The 21,976-nt window shown below is 43.1% G+C and overlaps 1 protein-coding gene across 7 annotated transcripts in view; it reads right to left on the reverse strand.

Moving 5' to 3' along the window:
* dbn1 (drebrin 1) overlaps window positions 1-21,976 on the reverse strand; it is a 55,440-nt gene that overhangs the window by 8,992 nt on the left and 24,472 nt on the right. For 5 of the 7 annotated variants that reach the window (XM_061802594.1, XM_061802590.1, XM_061802588.1 and 2 more), the window contains exons 2-5: window positions 3,711-3,766; window positions 3,506-3,618; window positions 1,301-1,375; window positions 625-768 (exon numbers count right to left, since the gene is read on the reverse strand). In XM_061802594.1, coding sequence (XP_061658578.1) covers window positions 625-768; window positions 1,301-1,375; window positions 3,506-3,618; window positions 3,711-3,766 — 388 coding nt within the window. Of the gene's footprint in view, window positions 1-624; window positions 769-1,300; window positions 1,376-3,505; window positions 3,619-3,710; window positions 3,767-17,955; window positions 18,269-18,735; window positions 19,047-21,976 lie in introns of those variants that run through there. The other 2 variants (XM_061802593.1, XM_061802591.1) reach the window with 2 other exon arrangements.

The raw sequence follows: 21,976 nt of genomic DNA on the forward strand, positions 1-21,976 counted from the left end.
TGCAGTACATATGTGAATTGTGCCATTGGATGTAACAACCAGCCATCCCTCACTCATTGAAGCACATTGCAAAATGCCACAAACTGAATAGCTGTATGTTATACTTTCAATTTGCATTGTATTTTTTTTGGCGCGCAACACAGAATATCTGCGAAGAGACTGCATTAGCGGTGCACAATTATGCACGCGTGCAGTTTTGAGAGAACATTGTCTTTTTTTTTTTTTTTATGCACGCCGTACCACGATCGACCAAGACTCGACGCATACCGCACCCCTGGTTTAACGCTAATGCTGGCATGCTACTGCTAATGCTGCGCTAACAGGTAGCGGTAGAAATCACTGAGACACGCAGTAACACGCCAGCGCAGCGTTAACAGGGCCGGACCGGTAAACGTCACTTCCTCGGCACATATATTCCACCGGTCTCACTCTTACCTTTTGCGCTCGAGTGCCCCCCTAGGGGCCGTTAGAAAAAATGCACAAATTAACCGCATCACCGCGTAAACCACATGGTTGAAAGCGTGTGAAAAAAGTCGCGGCTCATAGGCCGGAAATTACGGTATACTGCAACTGTGGTAAATGAGATTCATAATATTTTTACATCCCCTTCCCCCTTTCTAATACCACGTCTCCGTGCTCCTCCTCTCGGGTTTTCAGACGACTCAGGACGGGACTCGCCGCCACCGTCGTCCCGTTGGTGAGACGTTGTCCGATGGCGGACGGGTCGATGTCGTCCAGACTGCTGGCGTTGATGATGACCGCCACCCCCTGGGGAAGCGACGCCACAAATCACTTGACTACCACTGGAGTTAAGCGTACCACATCTTTCACAGTCACCGCTATATGAATAAAATGTCATAGCTTCTTTAATCTCTTTTCCTTCTTTTATCTACCCGGCAAATCCCCAAAATAGACTGTCCGCCAAGTATAACACGCACACACAAACCACAGCGATGGTGAGGAGGATCGCAGAGAGATTACTTAAAAGAGTGACGGTATTAGTCATACGCACACACGCTCCTCTTTGATCGTCCTACAGGTTTTAACACGCTTGGTTCTGAAAGAAAATAATCAAATATTCGATCCATTTTAGTAACATACGCGATTGGGGTTCTCATTTGAGCGAATTCCCTTCTCGGAGTTCGTCACAGTACGAGCTGCGGAACTTGCCCAAAATGGGACCCTTGAGACATTTTGATGCATCTTATGATATGATAGACACGTCCGACCAATTTTGAAAGAAACTGGTGTCGCTGCTCTGGCCCTAATACACGTAGAATCATCGATCGCTCAAGTTCACCTGGAAGAAGTCTGCAATGGTGGCCACGTGGCTGGCGCAGACGCACTTCCTGGCGTCGGGCACGTCCTCGCCCACCTGGCAGAGTGGGAGAAAAAGTAGAGTCATAAATCTAAATGACAATGGAGCTGAGTCTATGAAAATATTTTCAAAAAAATACTGTTCCCAAGAAGCTGATGTGCACTGTTAACTTTATGGTTCCTCCACTTGTGAAAAGAGCAATGGCACTTTTCTCAGTTCAAAGATGGCGTCGCGATAGCAACAATTTATGGCTAGATGTTAGCATACCACCTTTCAGCACGTTAGCATTTCAGCAATTGACCCCTCCGTACAGGGCACTTAACCACGCCCCCTGAAGTGACGTCACGCCACGCGCGCTGACGTAAGACAAACAGTAAAAATGGCAAATACAATACAATACATTCTGAACTGAGACAGACTCCATGCTTCTGATTTCATTCAAATCAACGATATATTATAGATTCTAAATACAATACAATCTTAACTGAGAGAGACGCCATGCTTCTGATTTCATTCAATCATTCACACGTAGCAATGTTATGCGAGCGGAGAACGTCTCATTCATTTATACGAGACGTGGATTATAAAATCAAATTTAGGGTATATCTTCGTGCAAACACAGTCTGGTTAAGCTTCTGCCCGCGAGCCAGCAAGAAATCAATACGTTGTGCAGTCCGATCATCGCTAAATATCGCTCAACAAAGAATAAGTGTGTCAATCGTTCACACGTAGCAATGTTATGCTAGCGGAGAACGTCTCATTCATTTTTACGAGACCTGTATTAAAAATCAAATTTAGGGCATATCTTCGTGCAAACACAGTCTGGTTAAGCTTCGGCCGTGAGCCACCAAGAAATCAATACGTTTGTGCAGTCCGATCATCGCTAAATATCGCTCAACAAAGAATAAGTGTGTCAATCGTTCACACGTAGCAGTGTTATGCTAGCGAAGAACTTTGAATTAATTTATATGAGACATGAATTGAAAATCAAATATAGGGCATACCTTCGTGCAAACATATGTGTTCCGGGTTGATATTAGATGGATTTAGTTGATGATGCGGTTTTCCACAAAGTTTGATCCATCGAAGGCATTTTTCGTACTGGGTCTTCGGTTTTGGAAAGGGTACGAATCGAACTCCACCAACTAGCCTTTCAGGATACCTGTCGTCACTATTACAAAGTCCGTGACTACACCTCTTAACCATATTTTTTGTTAAATAACCCAAATACGCGATAAAACGCTAACTAAACCTATACTGGACCATTCAATGTTGTCAGAGAAAATGGCGGGAGCAAAAACGGGCTTTGGTCTATGCAGATCTCTGGCCTCTGATTGGTCAGTGACGCGGATTGCGCAATATCCACGGAGGGGTCAATATGTGAAAAATCCTAAGCAAACGTCACTTAGCAGTTATGTTATTCAGGCTGGTCGCTTGTTATACGTAAATATAAACTAAACTGCCAGTTTGTGAGCATTTTATATATTCTCAATTGGAATTGTGCCTGTAAAATCTTTACCAATCTGGTTGAACACTTTTTAGCTAGGTAGAATGACTGGATGACTAGAGGTTGATTGCTTCAAACTGCTAGCAAGTTAGCATTTTAATCATTTTGCACAGTACCTGACTCCAGGCAATTATGTAAAAACCTTATTGATTCTTCTACGTCAGTGCTTTCGCTACGGCGATTCCCGTCTCACTTCTTTAAACTATTTGGCACGTAAACATCTGACCACTTTAGGTGAGAAATTGTGCCTGACAACAGGGTAAAATCAAATACTCTCATCAGTCGGATTTAGCATGTGATTTACTCAGGTTGCTGTCTTATCTGTTAGCGTAGAAAAAGTGAGCGCTGTGGCATTTTTCTCAACATTCAAATTAGTACCAGAATACACGGCAAGATCTAAAAACTCTTATCAGTTGGGTTTAGCCGTTTAAATTGATCTCTCACAATAAGTTACTGTGCCAAATGTTTGCACGTTAGCATTTGGTCAACTCTCATAAATACAAGGAAAGACCAAAAAACCCATACCAAATTTTAGCACGTTAGTTTTGTCTCATTTAAAATGCCAGCTCTTTTGTTGTATTGTGGTGTATCTCAAAATGTTGTGTTTATTTGCTCGTTTTGTTGACAGTAAAAATAATAATCCCAAACTTTGTAGGCATATTTCGATGTAAGTCACTCACCCAGTTGATGAGGATGTATCGTGGCAGGGCAGCGTTGGGCTCCTTCAGGCTGCAGAAACCATACATAATCCTGGCGCTGTCAAAAGTTAGCGTGATCTCTGCCAGCCCGCCACCTGCGGCGCAAAGAAGGAATGGCATCTATCGAACCTATCGTGTAAATAAATGTAAAATGTATGATTTTTAAAAAAAAAAAAACAACAACAACCTCCTGATGACGCCATCGTCAAATTGTTGCTATCATCTTCGTACGTGTACAAGGCCCTGGCAACAAGACAGAAAGGACAAAATTAGTGCTGCATTACTATTTTTTTTCAATAAAACATGAAAAAGACTTATATGAGAGACTTTTGTATGTGTTGCTGTTTTGGTTTGCAAAAACTGCAAGAATTGCATTTTTTTTTTTTTTTTTTTTTACAAAATTTGTTATCAGGGAAAATGAGGCGGATATTTGAGGGAATGTAATTTGTCCAAAAAAGTGTAAATTATTTGTTCACACTTTCTGGTCATTTAATAACACTAATCTTTGATCTAACAAGCAAAGTATGACCAATATTCAAATACAGTGAAACACACTACAGTGTAATCCTGGTTGAAAAAAAAACCAAACTGAAATCTACTATCTATTCATCTAATCTAAAGCTACATTTACTGATTGTATAACATATCAAAATGAAATCACACGCACACACATGCACACGCATGCACCCACGCAAACACATACACACACACACACACACATCCTTCTCTGCTGAGGTGAAATGAAGGTCAGAAGAGATTCAAATCATTGGACTAAAGCTGCGGCCATGCGGTTGAAGGTGTACAAACAAAACCATGGCTCGCAACAAATTCATATTTAATCAATCTATGGATACCTTCCAGAGCAACACGTGGTAGGTGAAAATCCTCAATATGCAAATTCCATTTTTTTGAAAGTTCTCTCGCCAACAAGTTTTCAATTGTTTTAAACTTTTTTAAAAGACATTTTTAAACACACTGCAGAGTTCAGCAAAATAAAAGGGAAAAAAATAGTCCACAAAGAAGCTTCATTTAACAAATTCAGCTTTCCAAGAATGTCTGGCTTCAACGTTCAACAACGCGTGTGTGTGCGTGCGATTGTGTGTGTGTTCGACATGTAGCTCGAGGGGGCCAATCACCAGCCGGTCCAGCTGACCTTACGCTATTACTGCCTGTGGCGTTGGTCTGGCTTTGTGCTGACCTCCCGTCCCTCCCAGATTCTTTCTTTTTCTGTTTAGTCACCCCGCATGATTTATTTTTTTTTCTCGACATCCTGCATGTCATCAAATATCATCACCCCGACCTGACCAATAATATTGACACTGTGATAACAGCAAAAAAAAAAAATTAAAAATGCCTCAATTTCCAAATGTTTGAGATATATTCCATCAACTATTATTTGGGTCGCGGGAGAACCGCAGCTGAATTTTTTGGGCGAGAGAACTGGGGTCCACCCGTCCAGAGTTCAGCCCGCTTTCACTCGCTAAAAGTCAGCTGGGGATAGGCTGCATCTCGTCTGCCGCCCTAATGAGGTCAAGCGCTACAATAAATGGATGGATAGATGGATGTAATGTCATATGGGAACATCATGAAAGGAGTTGCAGAAATTTCTGGCAAGTACATATGACAACAATTGGTGACTCGTTAAAGCTATTATATATGTAAATTGGTGTCATAATATATCGACGTATGGATGGTTATCATTTCATAAACCCGCCAAACTACAGGTGCTGTGGGAATTCTAGCATGTACCGGCCGTGTCCAACATCTCACAACAACCACCCATATTTATTCCCTCGACTGAGAGACAGGAAAAGGAAGGAATATTGAATTTTTTTAAGGCAGACGTAGCGAGGGATGGGATTAAAAATGAGACGATTAAAAAAGAAAAAGAAAAACAAAAGTGCGAGAGTCGAGTCACAGGTTATTATTGAAAGGGCACCCTTATAAATAATTCTCTTTATGAAGCAGACAGCTGTTTATTATTCATATGCAGCCACCGTGACCCAGAAACGGCTCCAGGAAAGATGGCGAGAGCGCAGAACAACTGCAATGGATCAATTTGGAAAGAAAAAAAGATGGAGGATAGGAAGCAGAAGAAGAGAGGATGAAGGAGGAGTGATAAGTGACGGCAAATCTCTTAAACACGTCGCACGTTTGTCCGAGCAAGACGGCGCCTCCATTTTTTGGGGTCTTTATATTTCCCATTAGTGAAGACGACGGGTCACTTGGGAGCATCGCCATGGCAACCGGGCGCATTCCCCCCCACCTTTTCGTCATGGAGGCAACAGCAGTTTCTGACCCGAGGCTAGCAAGGGCGTTAAAGAGAAAGATGAAAGACAAAGACGGGAGGAAGAGAGTGGAAAAGCAAAACACATTTAGTTATTAAGAGGTTGGGTATTGAACCCACCCGTCCCCCTTGTATATGTCATTTTTTGTACTATTGCTGTACTATATTTCATATAATTGCTACACCATAATTTGATATACTATTGATCGTAAAAGTATTAAATTACAATGAAAGTAGTAACACTAATATTTGGACTGATATCCAAAACACAAAAAAATGTAATTTCTCCCTATCTTATTGTGGTCAACTAATATGGAGGGGACAATTTTTGGCATATGCGGCACACCCACCAGGGGGCAACAGAGATCTTTTCACTATTATTTGGATACTTAAAAAAAAAAGTATTGGAACAGTGAGGCCAGTTCATGTAGTTTTTACTGTAGATAGTCAAACACGAGTGATGTCATCCATCCAGCCACCCATTTTCTTCACCGCTTATCCTCACAAGGGTCGCAGGGAGTGCTGGAGCCTGTCGCAGCTGTCAACAGGCAGGAGGCGGGGCACACCCTGAACTGGTTGCCAGCCAATCGCAGGGCACATCGAGACAAACAGCCGTACTCGCAATCACACCTTGGGGCAATTTAGTGTCTCCAATTAATGTTGCATGTTTTTGGGATGCGGGAGGGAACCGGAGTGCCCGGAGAAAACCCACGCAGGTCACGAGGAGAACATGCAAACTCCACACAGGCGGGTCCGGGTTTGAAACCGAGACCTCAGAACTGTGAGGCCAACGCTTTACCAGCTGCGCCACCGTGCCGCCTAGTGATGTCATCAAATAAAAAAGTATTGTAAGGTGTGTGGACTCTTATATTAATTAGTCAAAAAAAATAGCTCTTCAGATATGTTTTATGCCTGGGGGACCACATTTATACAAGATACAGGTTCAACCAACACACACAAAATACATTGAAGCAACCTCTAAATCAACAACCCTTTGTTGATTTCATCTTGGGACCAGATGTGGAAGGCTCCCAGGCTAAACAAAAGAAAAAAAAAATCTCCAGAGTTCAACCCTATAGAGCTTGCATTTTACCCCAAACAGCATAAGAACAATGCCCAAGTTTAGTGATGATAATGGATCATAAGTTTGATAAAGCTTATTAAGAGTCTGTAAATTCCCCGAAGGCACTGATGTGAGTACAAATACTTCCTTGTCTCAATTGGCCCTGTGATTGGCTAATGGTTCACTCACCGCTAGTAATTAGCAACCATACTGTTCAGTGAGAATGAGCAAAGCGGCTGACGTACTGATGAAGAATCTCCGATTCGATGAGCTCAACTTGGTCAAAAAGGAACGAGCGTGCATTTTTAGAATGTCTAACGTGATATGATCTCATTATGGTTCAATCAGGATAAAAGGCCGAGCAATTTATGTGAATATGAAAGAGTTTCGAGAGGGGAAAGAATTGCTTCAGTTGCCATGACAACCTCAAAGTGGACTCGAGTCCGCAGAGATTCTAAGAAAAGTTTCAAGTCAGAATTAATGAATTTGCATGTGGTGAATGGTCCATGCTTTTATTGTATCCCCCCCACCCCCACCCTTCACCCCCGCCTTATGCCTGCAACTCAGACCTCTGCTTCTGCAAGTACAAGCGAGCAGCTGGCTTGCAGTGCACACTTGCTGGTGAGAAGACGAGACCCAATCTGTCACGGTAGGTGAGAGAGCCAAATGCCGACCTGAACGCCTACACGTCATTTTGCCATTACACACGTACTTGAGAGCGAGATACAGCCCACTGTTGTTACATATGAGACAACAAGATACACACGCACTGACTGGCAAGATCGTGCATACACTTGCTGGTGAGATGATGATGGGTCTGGCCATATGGCTGGCAGACATGGTTTAACGCTAGCTGGAATGTGGCCACACTTACCAGCAATACCCAGCTTGCTATTGCTAACACTCCTACCAGTGAGATCTAGACTACTGTTACGTACAAGACAACAAGATACACTCGCACTGGCTGACAAGATCATGCATACACTTGCTGGTGAGATGATGATGATCCTGGCCATGTGGCCGGCAGACACGGTTTAACGCTAGCTGGAACGGCCACACTTGCCAGCAATACCCAGCTCGCTATTGCTAACACTCCCACGGGGAGATCTCGCCAACGGTTACGCATACACTTGCTGGCGCGATGACGAGGCAGAGCCCATGAGCAATTCTATTGAGGAGATAATCCAACACCGACACACACAGATGAAATCCAGCCCACTGCCTCACGGACACACACATACACTCGCTGGTGAGATCCGACAAACTTTTACTTGAAAGAGAGTGCTAAAAAGGAGCTGATTTCATCTTACAAGAAATATTGTAGACTTTGTACTGTAAGTGCACATTAATTATCCGTGAGGTACTTTGACAAAAGCACATCACTGACTCAGTTGAAAAAAAAAAAACAAAACAAAACCTGGCACTGTTCTGAAATGCGGAGAGGAATGGACAATACGTCTCCTTTAACGGCAAAGGCATGCGGGCGGCCAGGGAGTTATGTTCATACAGGCGGAAAAAAAGCCAAGTACGAGAAAAGAGGAGATAGCATTGCGTTATTTATTGGGGAAGAAAGCATAACGGTGACTTCATGCGCAAGCAATGGAGAGAACACGAAGAAATGAGGGAGGGGGGAATTAAGTGTAATAGGAGGAAGGCGAGAGAATAAGTGAAACAAGGAAAAGGACACTAAAGTAGACACGAGTACGTGGAAGGAAGTTTTCGCCCATCAGGGGCACATGCGGCAAAAGTCGTCGCACCCTGTACTGAAGTAGAAATACCAATAATTGCGGAAATACAAACCCCAAAAAAGGAGTAACTTTTACATAAAATGTACCAATGGGAATTGTTATTTCACATTTCCCTCTCTCTCGCGTTACATCTTTTTCTTTTATTGCATTGCGTCGTCGTCATCGTGGAGTAGAAATAAGTAGACATCATAGATATGTTTGAAAACATAGGGGGTAAAAGTACCAAGTCGTCAAAAAAATATGATGACCCTTCTAAAATGGGTTCTAGTTGCTATTAGAAGCCACAAGATGGTGGCCAATTGCCACTTTCTTAATTGACCGATTGATAAACGAAGCTACTCCGCTCACTTCAACACTTCGTTGTAGATACTTTTCACTGACGTCATGCCGATCGCGTGTTTACACTTTTTTGGACGGCAAGATCGCGTCTACGTATCATGGGTAGGAAGAAATAAATGTTTACTGTAATGTTTTGGCTACGGTTATCGTTTGATCTTTTGTCTTGAAAGTCCTTTGACAAACGAACACTGTAACCAGAAGTGATTGAGGTCACTTTGTGACAGAACTGGAGATGTTGCTTAAAGACAAACAGCGATGAGATGGTCAGATATCGCATACTTTTTTTCTACCAACACACAGAGTGTGCGCGAAAAATTTGCTCAGCCACGGGCCGGAGCGGGCAGGCTCGACATAGCCAGCTCCCATGAGTTAGCAAAAGTGCAGCTAAAGGCTAATGGCTAGCCACGAGGTTCACGTTATCCACCGCAAACCTGGAAAGCAAATTTTCACTGCGGGTGCTAGTAGGCATATTGACAGCCCCAAAAACCTCCGTAAAAATATGTAACAAGTGTGGAGGATACCACAGTAAATTAGCTGAATGCCCAGCAAGAGGTAAACAACTCCTGAAGTGTCAGATACCGTGACGAAAAGGCCATAAGACGCTTAGAAGCAAGCCGATATTCACAAAAAGATCACTAAAACACGCCAGTTGTATTGCAGTTTTGCCGTCCGGTGGGCGCGGTAAACAAAAGTCATGTGACTTGTGACGTCGCGTGAAATGTATCTATTGTCGCCAAGACGTGACAAGATGGCGCCCGAGCAAAACTTTACACGCAGAAAGTAGTGAATGACAAACAAATACGTGGGACATTACTTTGCACCACTGAGATAGATGGAAAAAACATTGAAATGACTGTACCAGCGTTTCAAATATTTGAGGGCATTTAATAACTCTCTGGAGTTTTATTTTTCTCCTCTCCCCCCTAAGTGTCCCTGGTTGTTGGCTTGGGCCTTGATTGCAGCATTGAGTAAGACCATAAAACATCAGTGGGGTGCTTTTCTGCACCATTGACGTTAGTACAGCTTCTTTGCACCCCCCCAGCACGACGTCACTTCTCTTGCAGATGTTCGCAGGGGCTAAAAATGAATGGACCAGATGGGAATCCATGGCGCGGATACCAGCCAAACCAGCAGCAGCTGAGGCAGCGAATTGCGGAAGATTTTTTCCATCGATATTTTTTTGGCTGTTGTTTCATCGCCGCTGAGTGTTGCCATAAAAAAATAAATAATAATAATAAAACAAAACGGGCTGACTCGCTCGCGTTCGGTTGTCTGGATCAGCAACATGCCGGTGTTGACAAAAGCGGCGCACAGACGATTAGCTCATCCTAAATGCGCTGCGGAGGAATTATGGACGTAATTATGATCTCAGATTTGTCAGGAAGGCTTTAATGCAGGGACCAAAAAAACTAAAACCTTGACTAACCTCTGACGACAGATTCAGCTAAAACCACAAGGAAGTCGAAACTAACACTCGTGCGGCGTAAGAGCCGCGTGAGCGTTCTAAAGTGAAATGAAACCGGGGCACGTAAAACAGAAGTTGGAGGTCACTTGTAGATCAACGAGAGACCCAAAACTGTTTCAATTCTTTTTACTTTGACCGACCCGTTTGCAAATTGTGATGTCACAATTGATTATAGAGCACGCTACTTCTCATGGTATGCGAAAGAATCACAGAAATAAATGTTCAAATACACAATATTACTGAAGCTTTTTTTTTCCTTCTTAAATCCAGTGTAGTATATTCGTTAAGTATTTAACTTGATAAGTAATAAGTTGTATTTAACTTTTAAGTCAAAATCATCAGCATTCAATTTATAATTGTTCGTAAATATGCACATTTTAATTTTTATTTTTTTCTGTATTAAATTTTTGTTGAATCCTTAAAGCATTTTTTTTAATTCAAATTGACGTAATTCAAGTGACTGATATGAAGTGCTGCCTCCATGAGGGAAAATGCAATACATCCTTTTCTATAGCACTTGTTTTTTTGTTTGTTTGTTTTTTTTAGGCAACAAGTAAACATAGCGGAAGCTTAAAACCAACTTATGATTTCGTGTAGTAGACAGAAAAGCAAATCTTGAATGACAAAACTGAATCTTAGTTGTCAACATGTTGATTATTTTTTTCATGTTTTCAGTCATTTGCTCAGCTGGGTTTGATTCCAGCAACATGCCCGCGGTTCCCTCGGCCTCATATCTTAAAGGTCTCTTGGGGGGTCGGGGGGGAAGAACGAGGGTCGAGGCTGGTGCGAGTCCATCCCTCCGGAGAGCGAGCCGTTTCTTGGGCTCGGTAATCCAATGCAATCACAACACCGAGCTGAAAAGCACTCAAGTGCCCAGGGGAGAAGTCGGAGAGCGAGTCTATCATTCCAGAAATACTTAAAATGCCCTCAAATTCTTCAGCTGGTCGCAGCCGCTTTGCCTCTTTTCAAAGACATGGATTTGCAGGACACGTTTCCGAATTCTATCCAGTTGTCCGTAAAAGATCATCCTGTTGGATGCTCGGTGTAGCGTGGATTTTGTATCCACCATCAAACAATACAGAAAAATCCTGCAATGTTTTCACGTGACGCCATTCGGTCATAGCTGGCGTGACTGTCGATGGAGGAGGCCCGATCGGCGCTCACAGCCTCCCTTTTGTGCGGCGCCGGACTCATAATGGACTTCCTGTGAGTCCTCAGCTCTCCGCGCTGCGCCAACGGCGTCCGAGGGCCGACCGGCGCTCGGCGTCCGGCGCAATTGTTGGGTGGTTGCCATGCGAGCGAGTGTAAACAAGAGCGAGGGAGCAGAGAATGTTTGGACTGAGGGGGGACCGGAGTGTTTGACGGGGACCCGATGTTCTGCGGTGATAGGCCAACGCTGTTTTTGTATTCTCAGACGTTTTAAGACAAATGAGTGGGTATTTTTTTTTGTTTGTTTTTTTGTGGGGGTGTGTGGGTGGGGGCATCTTCAGACAGCTATAAGACAAACATCCACTACCAACCAAGTATTTGCTTCCATTTTTAGGCTCTGTCACAAGTATAGTATCTGCATTGTACCAAACCAACTCAATAAACATGTGAAATATGAATTAAAATCATCATCATATTCCTACGTTCCAGATGTTTTTTCTGCAAAGAGGGCCTGACAACGCGGCAATTTCTCAATCTCATCCACATCACTAACGAAGATCTTCGCTTTCCGCTTTGAGCATAAACACTTGTGCACTCGCGATTGGATCGTGTACACGGATTGCAAAGAATCAGAGCAAAGTGGGGGGTCTTAACCAAATATGGATAAGGCGGATGCAAAACTGGGTCATGCAGAAGTAGCTGTCGGGAGAATTTTCTGGACACATTTGACGTGACCAAGTTTTTTTCGTTTCTTTTTTAAATAAAGGAGAGACTGTATTTTGAGTCCATGTTACGGTCACTCCATGGAGGTCTAAATAGCCAAATATTGGAACTTTAAGAGAAATAAAAAGAGGCAAAAAAGTTGTTCCCAAAGAGCAAAGAGAACATATTCATGATGTATTGTCTATGTGTTCCTTCTCTGTGGTCAAGTAGCAGGGCAGTGGAAGGTTCGTAATTACTATAGCATCTGCGCTAATTTCCGTTAGCCCATGTATAGTATTTCACATTTTACGTTAGCATTCAGCTGATCTTCTTTTCCTTTCGGCTTGTCCCAATTAGGGGTCGCCACAGCGTGTCATCTTTTTTCATCCAAGCCTATCTCATGCATCCTCCTCTCTCACACCCACTGTCCTCTTGTCCTCTCTCACAACATCCATCAACCTTTTCTTTGGTCTTCCTCTCCCTCTTTTGCCTGAAAGCTCCTTCCTCAGCACCCTTCCACCAATCTACTCACTCTCTCGAACTCTGGACATGTCCAAACCATCGAAGTCTGCTGTCTCTAACCTTGTATCCAAAACATCCAACTTTGGCTGTCCCTCTAATGAGCTCATTTCGAATCCTGTCCAGCCTGTTCACACCTAGCAAAAACCTCAACATCTTCATTTCTGCCACCTCCAGTTCTGCTTCCTGTTGTCTCTTCAGTGCCACCGTCTCTAATCCGTACTTCATGGCCGGCCTCACCACTGTTTTATAGATTCTGCCCTTCATCCTAGCGGAGACTCTTCTGTCACATAGAACACCAGACACCTTCCGCCAACTGGTCCACGCCGCTTGGTTTCTTCACTTCCTTACCACACTCTCCATTGCTCTGTATTGTTGACCCCAAGAATTTGAAGTCATCCACCTTCGCTGTCTCTTCTCCCTCTCTTGCATGGGGGCGTTCAATGTATGTCTTCTCTAACTATGAAATATATAGCAGTGTCATTTAATGTTATTTTTAAGACACACAGACACCCCGTGATCCCTAATCATAGCAACAAGAGGATGCATGTAATTTACATTTTCAAATGGGGCTTTAAATCTTCAACCACTTCCCCAAAAGTTTGTCAATGTGGAAGTGTTGCCACGTCTCCAGAGACTCATCATCAGAAAGCGACGAGTCAGCCTTCACCCTAGACAACCGCACGACTGCGACCCCTTCCCTCAACTGAAAGGGTTCGGAAGACATTTTGGCCATTTTGAGGGAGATTCGAATGGAAAGGCCGGAAAATGCACATGGCACTGAAACGAAATAGTGGAAAGCGGGGCTTATACGTGGGCCGAGGAGTTTTCATTGAGAAGCAGCGGGCGTCAAGTCGGCCCCTGACAGAGACGTCTGTGTCACACAGGGGGCTGCGCTTAAAAATACAAAACAAGAACTCACACAGCGTCGCCTTTGTGAGCCGCCATTCCGTTTGATAGGCCGAGTCGGTGTAGGCAGCGAGCCAGCGGGGCCCTTTTCATCCCCCGCTCCCTTCCTGGCCGGCTCACTACTCTTTTCTTCACAAATTTTGCTTTTTTTTACTGCATCTACAACCTCCCTGCCCCCACCCAACCTGCAATCTAATTTCCACTGTGAACTGGAGGACGTACACCCTCCGCGTGCAAAAGTGGCTCAGTTGACAAGTTCACAAGCGGTGGGATGTCAGGGTGCACAATGTAACGCGTATTGACGATGTCATCGTTTCTGCCTCAGTATGAAAACTGACGCCTGACAATGGAGCTGGAGGATCTGTAAACAGTTAGCCATCCCCCGTGCTTTCCCAGCTGCTCGGGAACTACTGGGGGAATGCTCTGGGTTAAGCTAACTTGCTCATTGCGATCTCGCGTAGCTAAACAAAAGTCCGGAACAAGCCTGGAAATCACTAATCCTCGCCTCTACGCCGGCAAATAAGATAGACTTCTAAAGAGTATCGTCATGAATAAAGAGTAGCCAAGCATGCGACGCAGCAAGCAGGAAGACAGAACAGGAGTCGACGGAGAAGCCATGCTAACAGCTAAGATATCGTAAATTTAGATTAGCATAACGTGAGAATAAGAGTTTAGGTGGTACAGCAGACTTTTAACAAAGGTCTGTTGGGAACTAGGGTGAATTCGTGTAAACAAACTGTAACTAAGCAGGAATCATTTCAGAAAGGCGTATGAATGGGGGCGCACTGCTATGTTATCGGTTCCTCAAACGAAAGTGGCCGTTGTAAAGTGTCTTTCCTCCGACTGCCAGCTGTGATCAAGAACCAGTGCGAGAAAACGGAGCAGTTAGGAACCAAACGGCGACAACTGTGGCCGTCTCGTATCAGCAGAGCCGATCTAGCAGCCAAGTCATTCCCTTATGTCAGAGTATGCTCGGAGCATTTTGTCCTTGGTAAGTATTGGATACCTTTAAGAATTTCATACCTACTTAGCGATCACTAAGAGGTTTGCAAAAACGAGTTACGGCACCGCTAGCTGTTTCATGTGTTGAGTTAAAAATGTAGCCGTTTGGAACTCCTCCCGGTCGAACCGCTCTATCTCCCCCTCTCAGTAACAAAAACGAAAATAATAATCAACACCTCTTTCGTCGGTATAATCAACATAATTTAACACAACGCTGACTGTAATCACGCGGTACATATTTAAATCGCATTGTGCGGTACACTAACCTTAGCAGTCTGGAGACTGGTTTCTCAATGAATTGGTTGTAGGCCTCTAGACCTTTCTCATTCTTTAGTTGGTCCACGGTATAAGCACGTGTCGAGAAGAGGAGATAGTTGACGATGTCTGAATGGGTTACCGACGCCCACAGTTCGAAATTGTTGCTCCATTTGTGTTTCTCTAAGGTCGATATTGTCGAACAAAGCGCACATCTTGTCGTAACAGGTTCTTGAAACAACATCTAATGAGCCCCGATAACGTTGCAAAGTCTTTTTAGCCATCATGCGACACTTTTAACAGTCGTACGAACATTTGTGTAATTCCGATCTGTATGCAAAAGCCATAGAGTGAACGGCACGTCGGTAGAGTGAACCCATCCAACATGGCCGGGGTGCCCTGGATATAGTCACGTGGTCGAAAACAGTCTATAGGTGAACATGTATGATACAGAGACACCATTAAACTACTGTAATACTTTACCACGACTACTTTTGTACATTCCTAATGGACTGACAAGCACCATCTATCAATGTTACACTACCGTCTTCAAATCGATGATTGATTTGCTGGCGAATAGCTTCATTAAAACTGAAACGCTTTGATATCAAAGCGTGGCAACTGACTGTCGTTTGATTCCCAAGAAGAGAAAGACTCATAATATTCACAAAAAAAGCATCAAATCTATTTGGGATAGTGTGAGCTAAGAAATATTCAGTGTATGTACCGTGACATAAACGTGGGGAAGGCGTTTGTTTCCGCAGCTGCAAATGGGGTGGCATTTTGGGGAAAAAAAATAAAATCAATACAATGCATATGTCAATTTAAAACAAATTTTAAAATGACTCTAAAGGTGAAAAGAAAGCAGTTAAAAAGAGAAATGAAATCAGTGAAATGGAACATCTGCCCGGGACGAGACCGCCCTCAACATTGCCGACCACATGACTGTGTATAATAATGCACAAACTACATAAGTGATATCTGCTTATATGCTGCTGTTTTGGTTAGCAATAGCCTCCGGATGGCCTCAGAATTGAACACTTTCATGGGAGTGCTTTCAAACTGGTATTTACAACTACAACATGCATATTATTTTTCAATCAGTATTTGTTTGCACCGTCAACAAAGTTCGGCATTTGCAAATTTACCTCGATAAACGGATTTTTGGGGGGAATGCATCCTACATTGTTTGCTGCTGTTGTGCTCACGCCAAAACTGTCTCATTGAAAAACAAAAACCTGAACTCTTTATAGTTTTAAAGGGGCATATATTTGGAAATGTGACTTATGAATTTGGTCTTTGGGCGGAAGTGGGTCTGGCCACCTATTAAAGCTTGAAATTAACCAACCAAACACTTTGTGGAGGTTGCCTGCATTAGAAAACATGCCTTGCCTCTAGAGAGAGACATCGGGAAAGAAACAGAACTAGCTCATCCTGCCGGGTCGCAGTCTTCAGTCACGCAAGCGGCAGTGTAGAAAAGTAATTAACGGTGCCGGAGAGCGGAAGCGCTGTGATGCCGACTTCACACGCTGCCCATTTACCCAACGGGGCTTTAGTGATGTTCTCCGCTTCCCCCGGCGTGTCTGACTCACCGCCGCAAATGACCCAGCAGCGTCCACCTTTATGTAAAAGCTGGAGGACAGCTTTACAGTACCGCTCAACCCCCCAATTGGGTCAACAGTGTGTAAGAGTTTCAAATGTAACAAGTTACAATTGCTTCAATTTCCACATCTCCTTATAATATTCTGCCCGTGCCGTGAGATGAGACGATCTGATGTTGAAATAGCAAAGTCATCCCTTCGCTGATCTATTATGCCTTCGCTGCAGGCTCCGCCCCCTCCTCCTCCCAAGTTATTGATCCAGCCAGTCAATACGAAGCGTCCTTTTAACACTGCTAACTTTTTGTTTACGGCTCCGCTCGAGCTTGCTTCTGCTGCCCAAGCGGCAAAAACAAATCAAGAGACATCTGCATCCCGTGTTTGTAATAAATTGAACTTGGGCAGCGAGCGGGAAACCGGCCGGGGTCGATTATTTACTCAACTGCAGATGGAAGGGAAGCATCTTTTACAGGGGAGGTCTTTATTTGGAAAAATAATAAACAACGTTAGCGGTAGAGTAGAGTTGATGCCAAATGAAACTGGGACGGGCAAGAAACAAGGAAGACCGGACACAACGCTGTGGAACGACCACGTCAGTCTACGGGAAGGCTTTTAAATGGCGCCCGCACATTTTCTAACATAACATAAGTGCTGCTGTTTTGGTTAGCTACGTTCACATCAATATATAACAACTTTTGGAGTTAAAAATGCGTTATTTACTACCTTTGGTAAATGCTCTTGTCTTGGGTCAGCAAAATATTTAAAATGGGCTTAGCATTTATCTCTTAATATCGTTTTATCTAGAATAGAGTTCATGATGCGGAATATGTAGTTACGACCATTCCATTTTTTTTTCCCTGATGGAAGGAGGGAGAGATTAATCTGTCTTTAGTAGATGAAGCACGCTATTAAAACTGATGTCACAAATTGGTGACAATAAAAAAAAAAAACAATTCCACATTTAATTGGAATTATAGTCGAGTTATTTATTTTTTTATGGGTTTATTAAGTTTGTCGTCGGTCAGCGTGCCCTTTGCCACGACCTTTACAAGCTCCATGTCCCCCGTCGCATCGATTTGTCATCAAAGAAGTCCACGCCCCCAGTGTTCCCAGCACGGCTACACGCTGGACCTTTAAGTGGCGACCCACCCCCACACCCCCCTCACATCGACACTTGCAAGGATCCTGAAGGGGAAAAAAAATACATCCCACCGGGGTCGATAGAGTTGAATAGGGTTACACTTTGGGTAATTCGGCACCACGGGAGCGTTTTTAAGCAACACAGTGGGCCATAAATGTAAAAAAAATAAAGAAATAAAAATGTGGCACTATAGCGTGAGAGCAAATTGGAGGTTGTACTTCTGTTTTGTTGCCTAAAAAAAAGCAAGTTGCTTACCTGATAACATTGGACATCAGAGAGGAGACATGTAAAGAAAGAGAAAGAGACATTAGTTGCTTTTCACAAGAATACAAACTTCAAAAGTATTCACTGTTCCTGTCCGGAACAGTAATAAATGTAACAGATAACCATGCTGCTTTTTAGAATATAACTCCCAGATATGACCTCCTTATCTATAAAATTGTAGATTTCTCCCAACTTCAGGGGGGAATTTAACAATTTAAAAAATACCCGACCACACTCAAAGCTTTCATCTCAAATAATGAGACATGTATTCGCTACGGTGTACAAATGACAAGGCGGGGGGAGGGGAGGGTGTGAATGTGGCACGCTGAGTAGAACTAAATCATTTTATACAATTTTTGTGATTTCTCTTGGTGTTGATTTATGTTGCCGCCAAGAAGCATTACTATGCTCTTCGATGATCATGCTGCAGCTCTTGGAGTCTTTGAAAGGAAATGAGTTCCACCCCAAAAACATTGCTTGTGTGTGTGTGTGTGGGGGGGGGGGGGGGCAATCGCCGTTCCAAGTGAGAGGAAACCCTTATAGATTACGATATTGACCTCCAATCAGCTTTATATTGTGTTATTCATCTATCGTGGAAAACAACAGTACACTACAGAGGTCGTGCACGTGACATCACAGTTTGCACGTCAAAACCGTCACTATGTGGGATTTATTCCTGATGAGCACAGATCCAGCAACAATTTATTCGTATGCGTCCACACTTTTCTACGCTTTCAAACTCTTCCGAGCAAATCTCGACGACTTACTCACCAGATACATGTGTAGATCCAATTGTCCAAGACAAGCGGAAGCGAATTAACAGTCCAATTTCTTATCGGCGAAAAAATCGACTTCGGTATGAAATACGGGTCCTCTATGCCGAGTTTATCTAATTTTTCCACATACCTTCATTTATTTCCACCTTCTAAATGTCTAAATAGTATCGGAAAAGACTGCGTGTCATGCTATAAGATATATTTTTGCATCGTCTCCAACTGACTTCGTATAGTAAACAAAGGTCACGTGATTGCTCATGACGTAGGTGCTATAAAGGTCTATTTTTATCTCTAAGGACATTTTGGAATGCATATGAAATGGAGAAAAAAGTATAGAAAAGTTTTTGGAAATCATTGAACGGAACACCGTATCCCAATGTTGGAGTCACTTTTTGCAAAAAACAAAAAAAAAAAAACACTTGTGAACTGTTCTCCATTGTTTCATGTACCATCACCCACTGAATCTACAATGGAACATCACAATCGGGGGGTGCATAGGAACCCCACTTGTGAAAATTAGGGTATAAATGATGCCCATTCTAAACTACATTATAAATAATATATTATAGATATAATATATATTTTGTATTTTTTTTAAACCCCCAAAATCTTCAATCTGCAAGCGTTATTGGGCTTGAACCCGCAAGAAAAAAACTTTTTGGGGAAAGAAAAAAGCATCGGTGGATGCGTGGGCGCTGAACTGCGAGTATGCCAGGGTCCGCTGTACTTCCCTTTGTTTGTCCGCTTTTGTGATGTGCTGTGGTGACCCCTAATGGGAAAAGCCGACACGTGATTAGTGTTTTTAAAATTCTCGGTCAATCACGTCAAAATGTCTTGCTGTTCCTCATTAACAGCCTCGTCTTTTCGCACCTCGGAGCTGCCATACGAAGATCCCGCATGCCAAAAACGGGCAGACTAAGTGCCAGCTGCTTTCAAAGTACCCGTCAGATCATTGTTACGAGAATATCTTAGCAATTCCTTCTAGTTCAGTAAACAATTCACAGCTTGGCAAAGCTTACTGAGGATTTCAGGTAAGCGTTGGGAGCATTGCAAGAAACATTTATCTGGAATGACGCTAAGGAAAGCCAGAGTTAGTCCCCCGGGTGAGGCACACTACAGTAGATTAGACTGGAGGAGTCGGTGACCATGAAAAGCAGAAAGTGTACCAACATGTTTGGGTTTTTTTGAGGGGGGGAGCACGGCCAGACAAACAGCCATGCTTGGATCTCATCTGCGGGACGGAAAGCGGTTGCATATTGCAATAAATGCAAATTTTTAAGCCTTGTTCTTAGAACTTGTTTATCGTGTTTGTAAACAATAATAACCAGGTGGTTGAATAATGCTGACCTGAACGGAAACGATGGGTTGCACTGCCAAATATAACATAAAAAGGTTTTGTAAAAAGGAAGAGAAGATTGCAAGACTGTCTCGTGGTGGAAAACTCACAGACGGGGAGTATACCAAAGCATCAGTACTCGACGTTGCCAATCAACATTTTGCCAACTTCGCATAAAGACAAGATAATCAAACGAATAAAAGACATTCCTTCGTTGACAAGAACTGTTCACCATTCTACCAGCATGATGGAAAATCAAATTGAATTACGTTCACGATTAACGGATGGAAATCTCAACGCCTGTGTGACGATGTATGAAACAGACTATCAAGCCATGAGCAAAAACCAGGAAGGACCTGAAGTCGCATTAATGCTATGTCGTACTTTTGTCATCATTGGTTCGCAACATCTTAATGTTATTTATAAGAATTCTATTTTATTGTACTCTAAAAGTGTTGGTTCTACATAAATGCGCAAACACACCCGTATTTAGTTTTTTAAATATTGCATGGCTCTTTTGAAATTATGTTTTAAAATATTTGCCATTAATGGCTCTCTCAGTCGAAAAGGTTCCCGACCCCTTTAATAGAGCAACAGAAATTCGTTCAATTAGCCAGTTCCTCAACAATCATATTAATTTCAATTTCCACCATGTTTATTTATTTTATTTCGACTGAGACGGCACACATTTAGACTCCAGCAGGGGAGAGGAAGTATAAAATTAGGATTCTCTTCAACTGCCTTTCTTTTGTCCAATGACTTGGAAGAATTTGTTTACTGGCGGTGTTAGCAGTTCTGCTAACTGGAAGTGTGTGGCATTCATTATGAAACATACTCCGGTTGCATAAATCACAGCAGAGAAGCAAAATGAGCACGTTTGGTCATTGCAGATTATCAGCCAAGGAGGGTTGGCGGAGTGCCACGCCAAGACGCCGCATGAGGTCCCCCAACATGGTGTTTTCCCCCCGCGGGGAGGACGGACGGCCAGATCCTGTTTATTTGTTGTCGGCATTGTTGACAGCGAGGAAGCGTGAGGGAAGCTGCTAGCGGCTATCGAGATCGTCAACACTTCATTGGCAGTGCGACAAAAAAAAAAAATCCCTGCTTTTCGTCGCAGAGAAATTTCTGAGTTAGGATTCTCACAATTAAGATGTCTATTTAATTCGGGACATGAATATTTGCTGAAGGGAACATGTGGGAATTTGACTCAGCGACTGCCAATCATAAACAGGCGTGCTCACTCAAGCTACAGTAGTGGAAGTTTATCACAGTTACACGGTGACACCTTCCAGCTGTTGGCAACCAAAAGCAGACACGACCCCACCCCACGCTACACTTAGTCAAACACTGCGGAAATCAAGAGAGACACCACTCTGGAATTGTTTTAAATTGTGAGAGAATACGTCTCACTACTAACTCGCGAGGGGTTGTATTTCTTCATGGGCCTTGATGTGATCAAAAGCATCTGGGACAACATTGTGCTTGCTCCAGAACATATTAAACAATTTTCACATTATGGGACAAATCAAAAGTGGTGGGAATGGGGGGGGGAACCACTTTAGCCGTGACAATTGAGTCATTTTGGGGATTTTTTTTGTTTGTGCCAGCGTTAAAACAGGATAATAAAAAAGAAGACAGCTGGCTTTGAAGAAAAACTAAATCTTAACTCACATGCAAACGGCTGCTCATGTGAACACTTTGATGAAGTTTTGGCTGATTTATAGACGGGCCAGGCGAGTCCAAGGTACAAGAACTCAAAAACATCGGAATATTATTTTGTTTCATTTTTTTGTTACTTGTCCTGATTTTCGAGTACAAATAAAGAACCATCCAGTCTTTTTACCTTATGGTGTCCAAAGTATGAATACATGTGTGTATATGTTTCCTTTTTACCAACATA

The sequence above is a fragment of the Syngnathoides biaculeatus genome, chromosome 18 (genome assembly GCF_019802595.1).
Source record: "Syngnathoides biaculeatus isolate LvHL_M chromosome 18, ASM1980259v1, whole genome shotgun sequence".
NCBI lineage: Eukaryota > Metazoa > Chordata > Actinopteri > Syngnathiformes > Syngnathidae > Syngnathoides > Syngnathoides biaculeatus.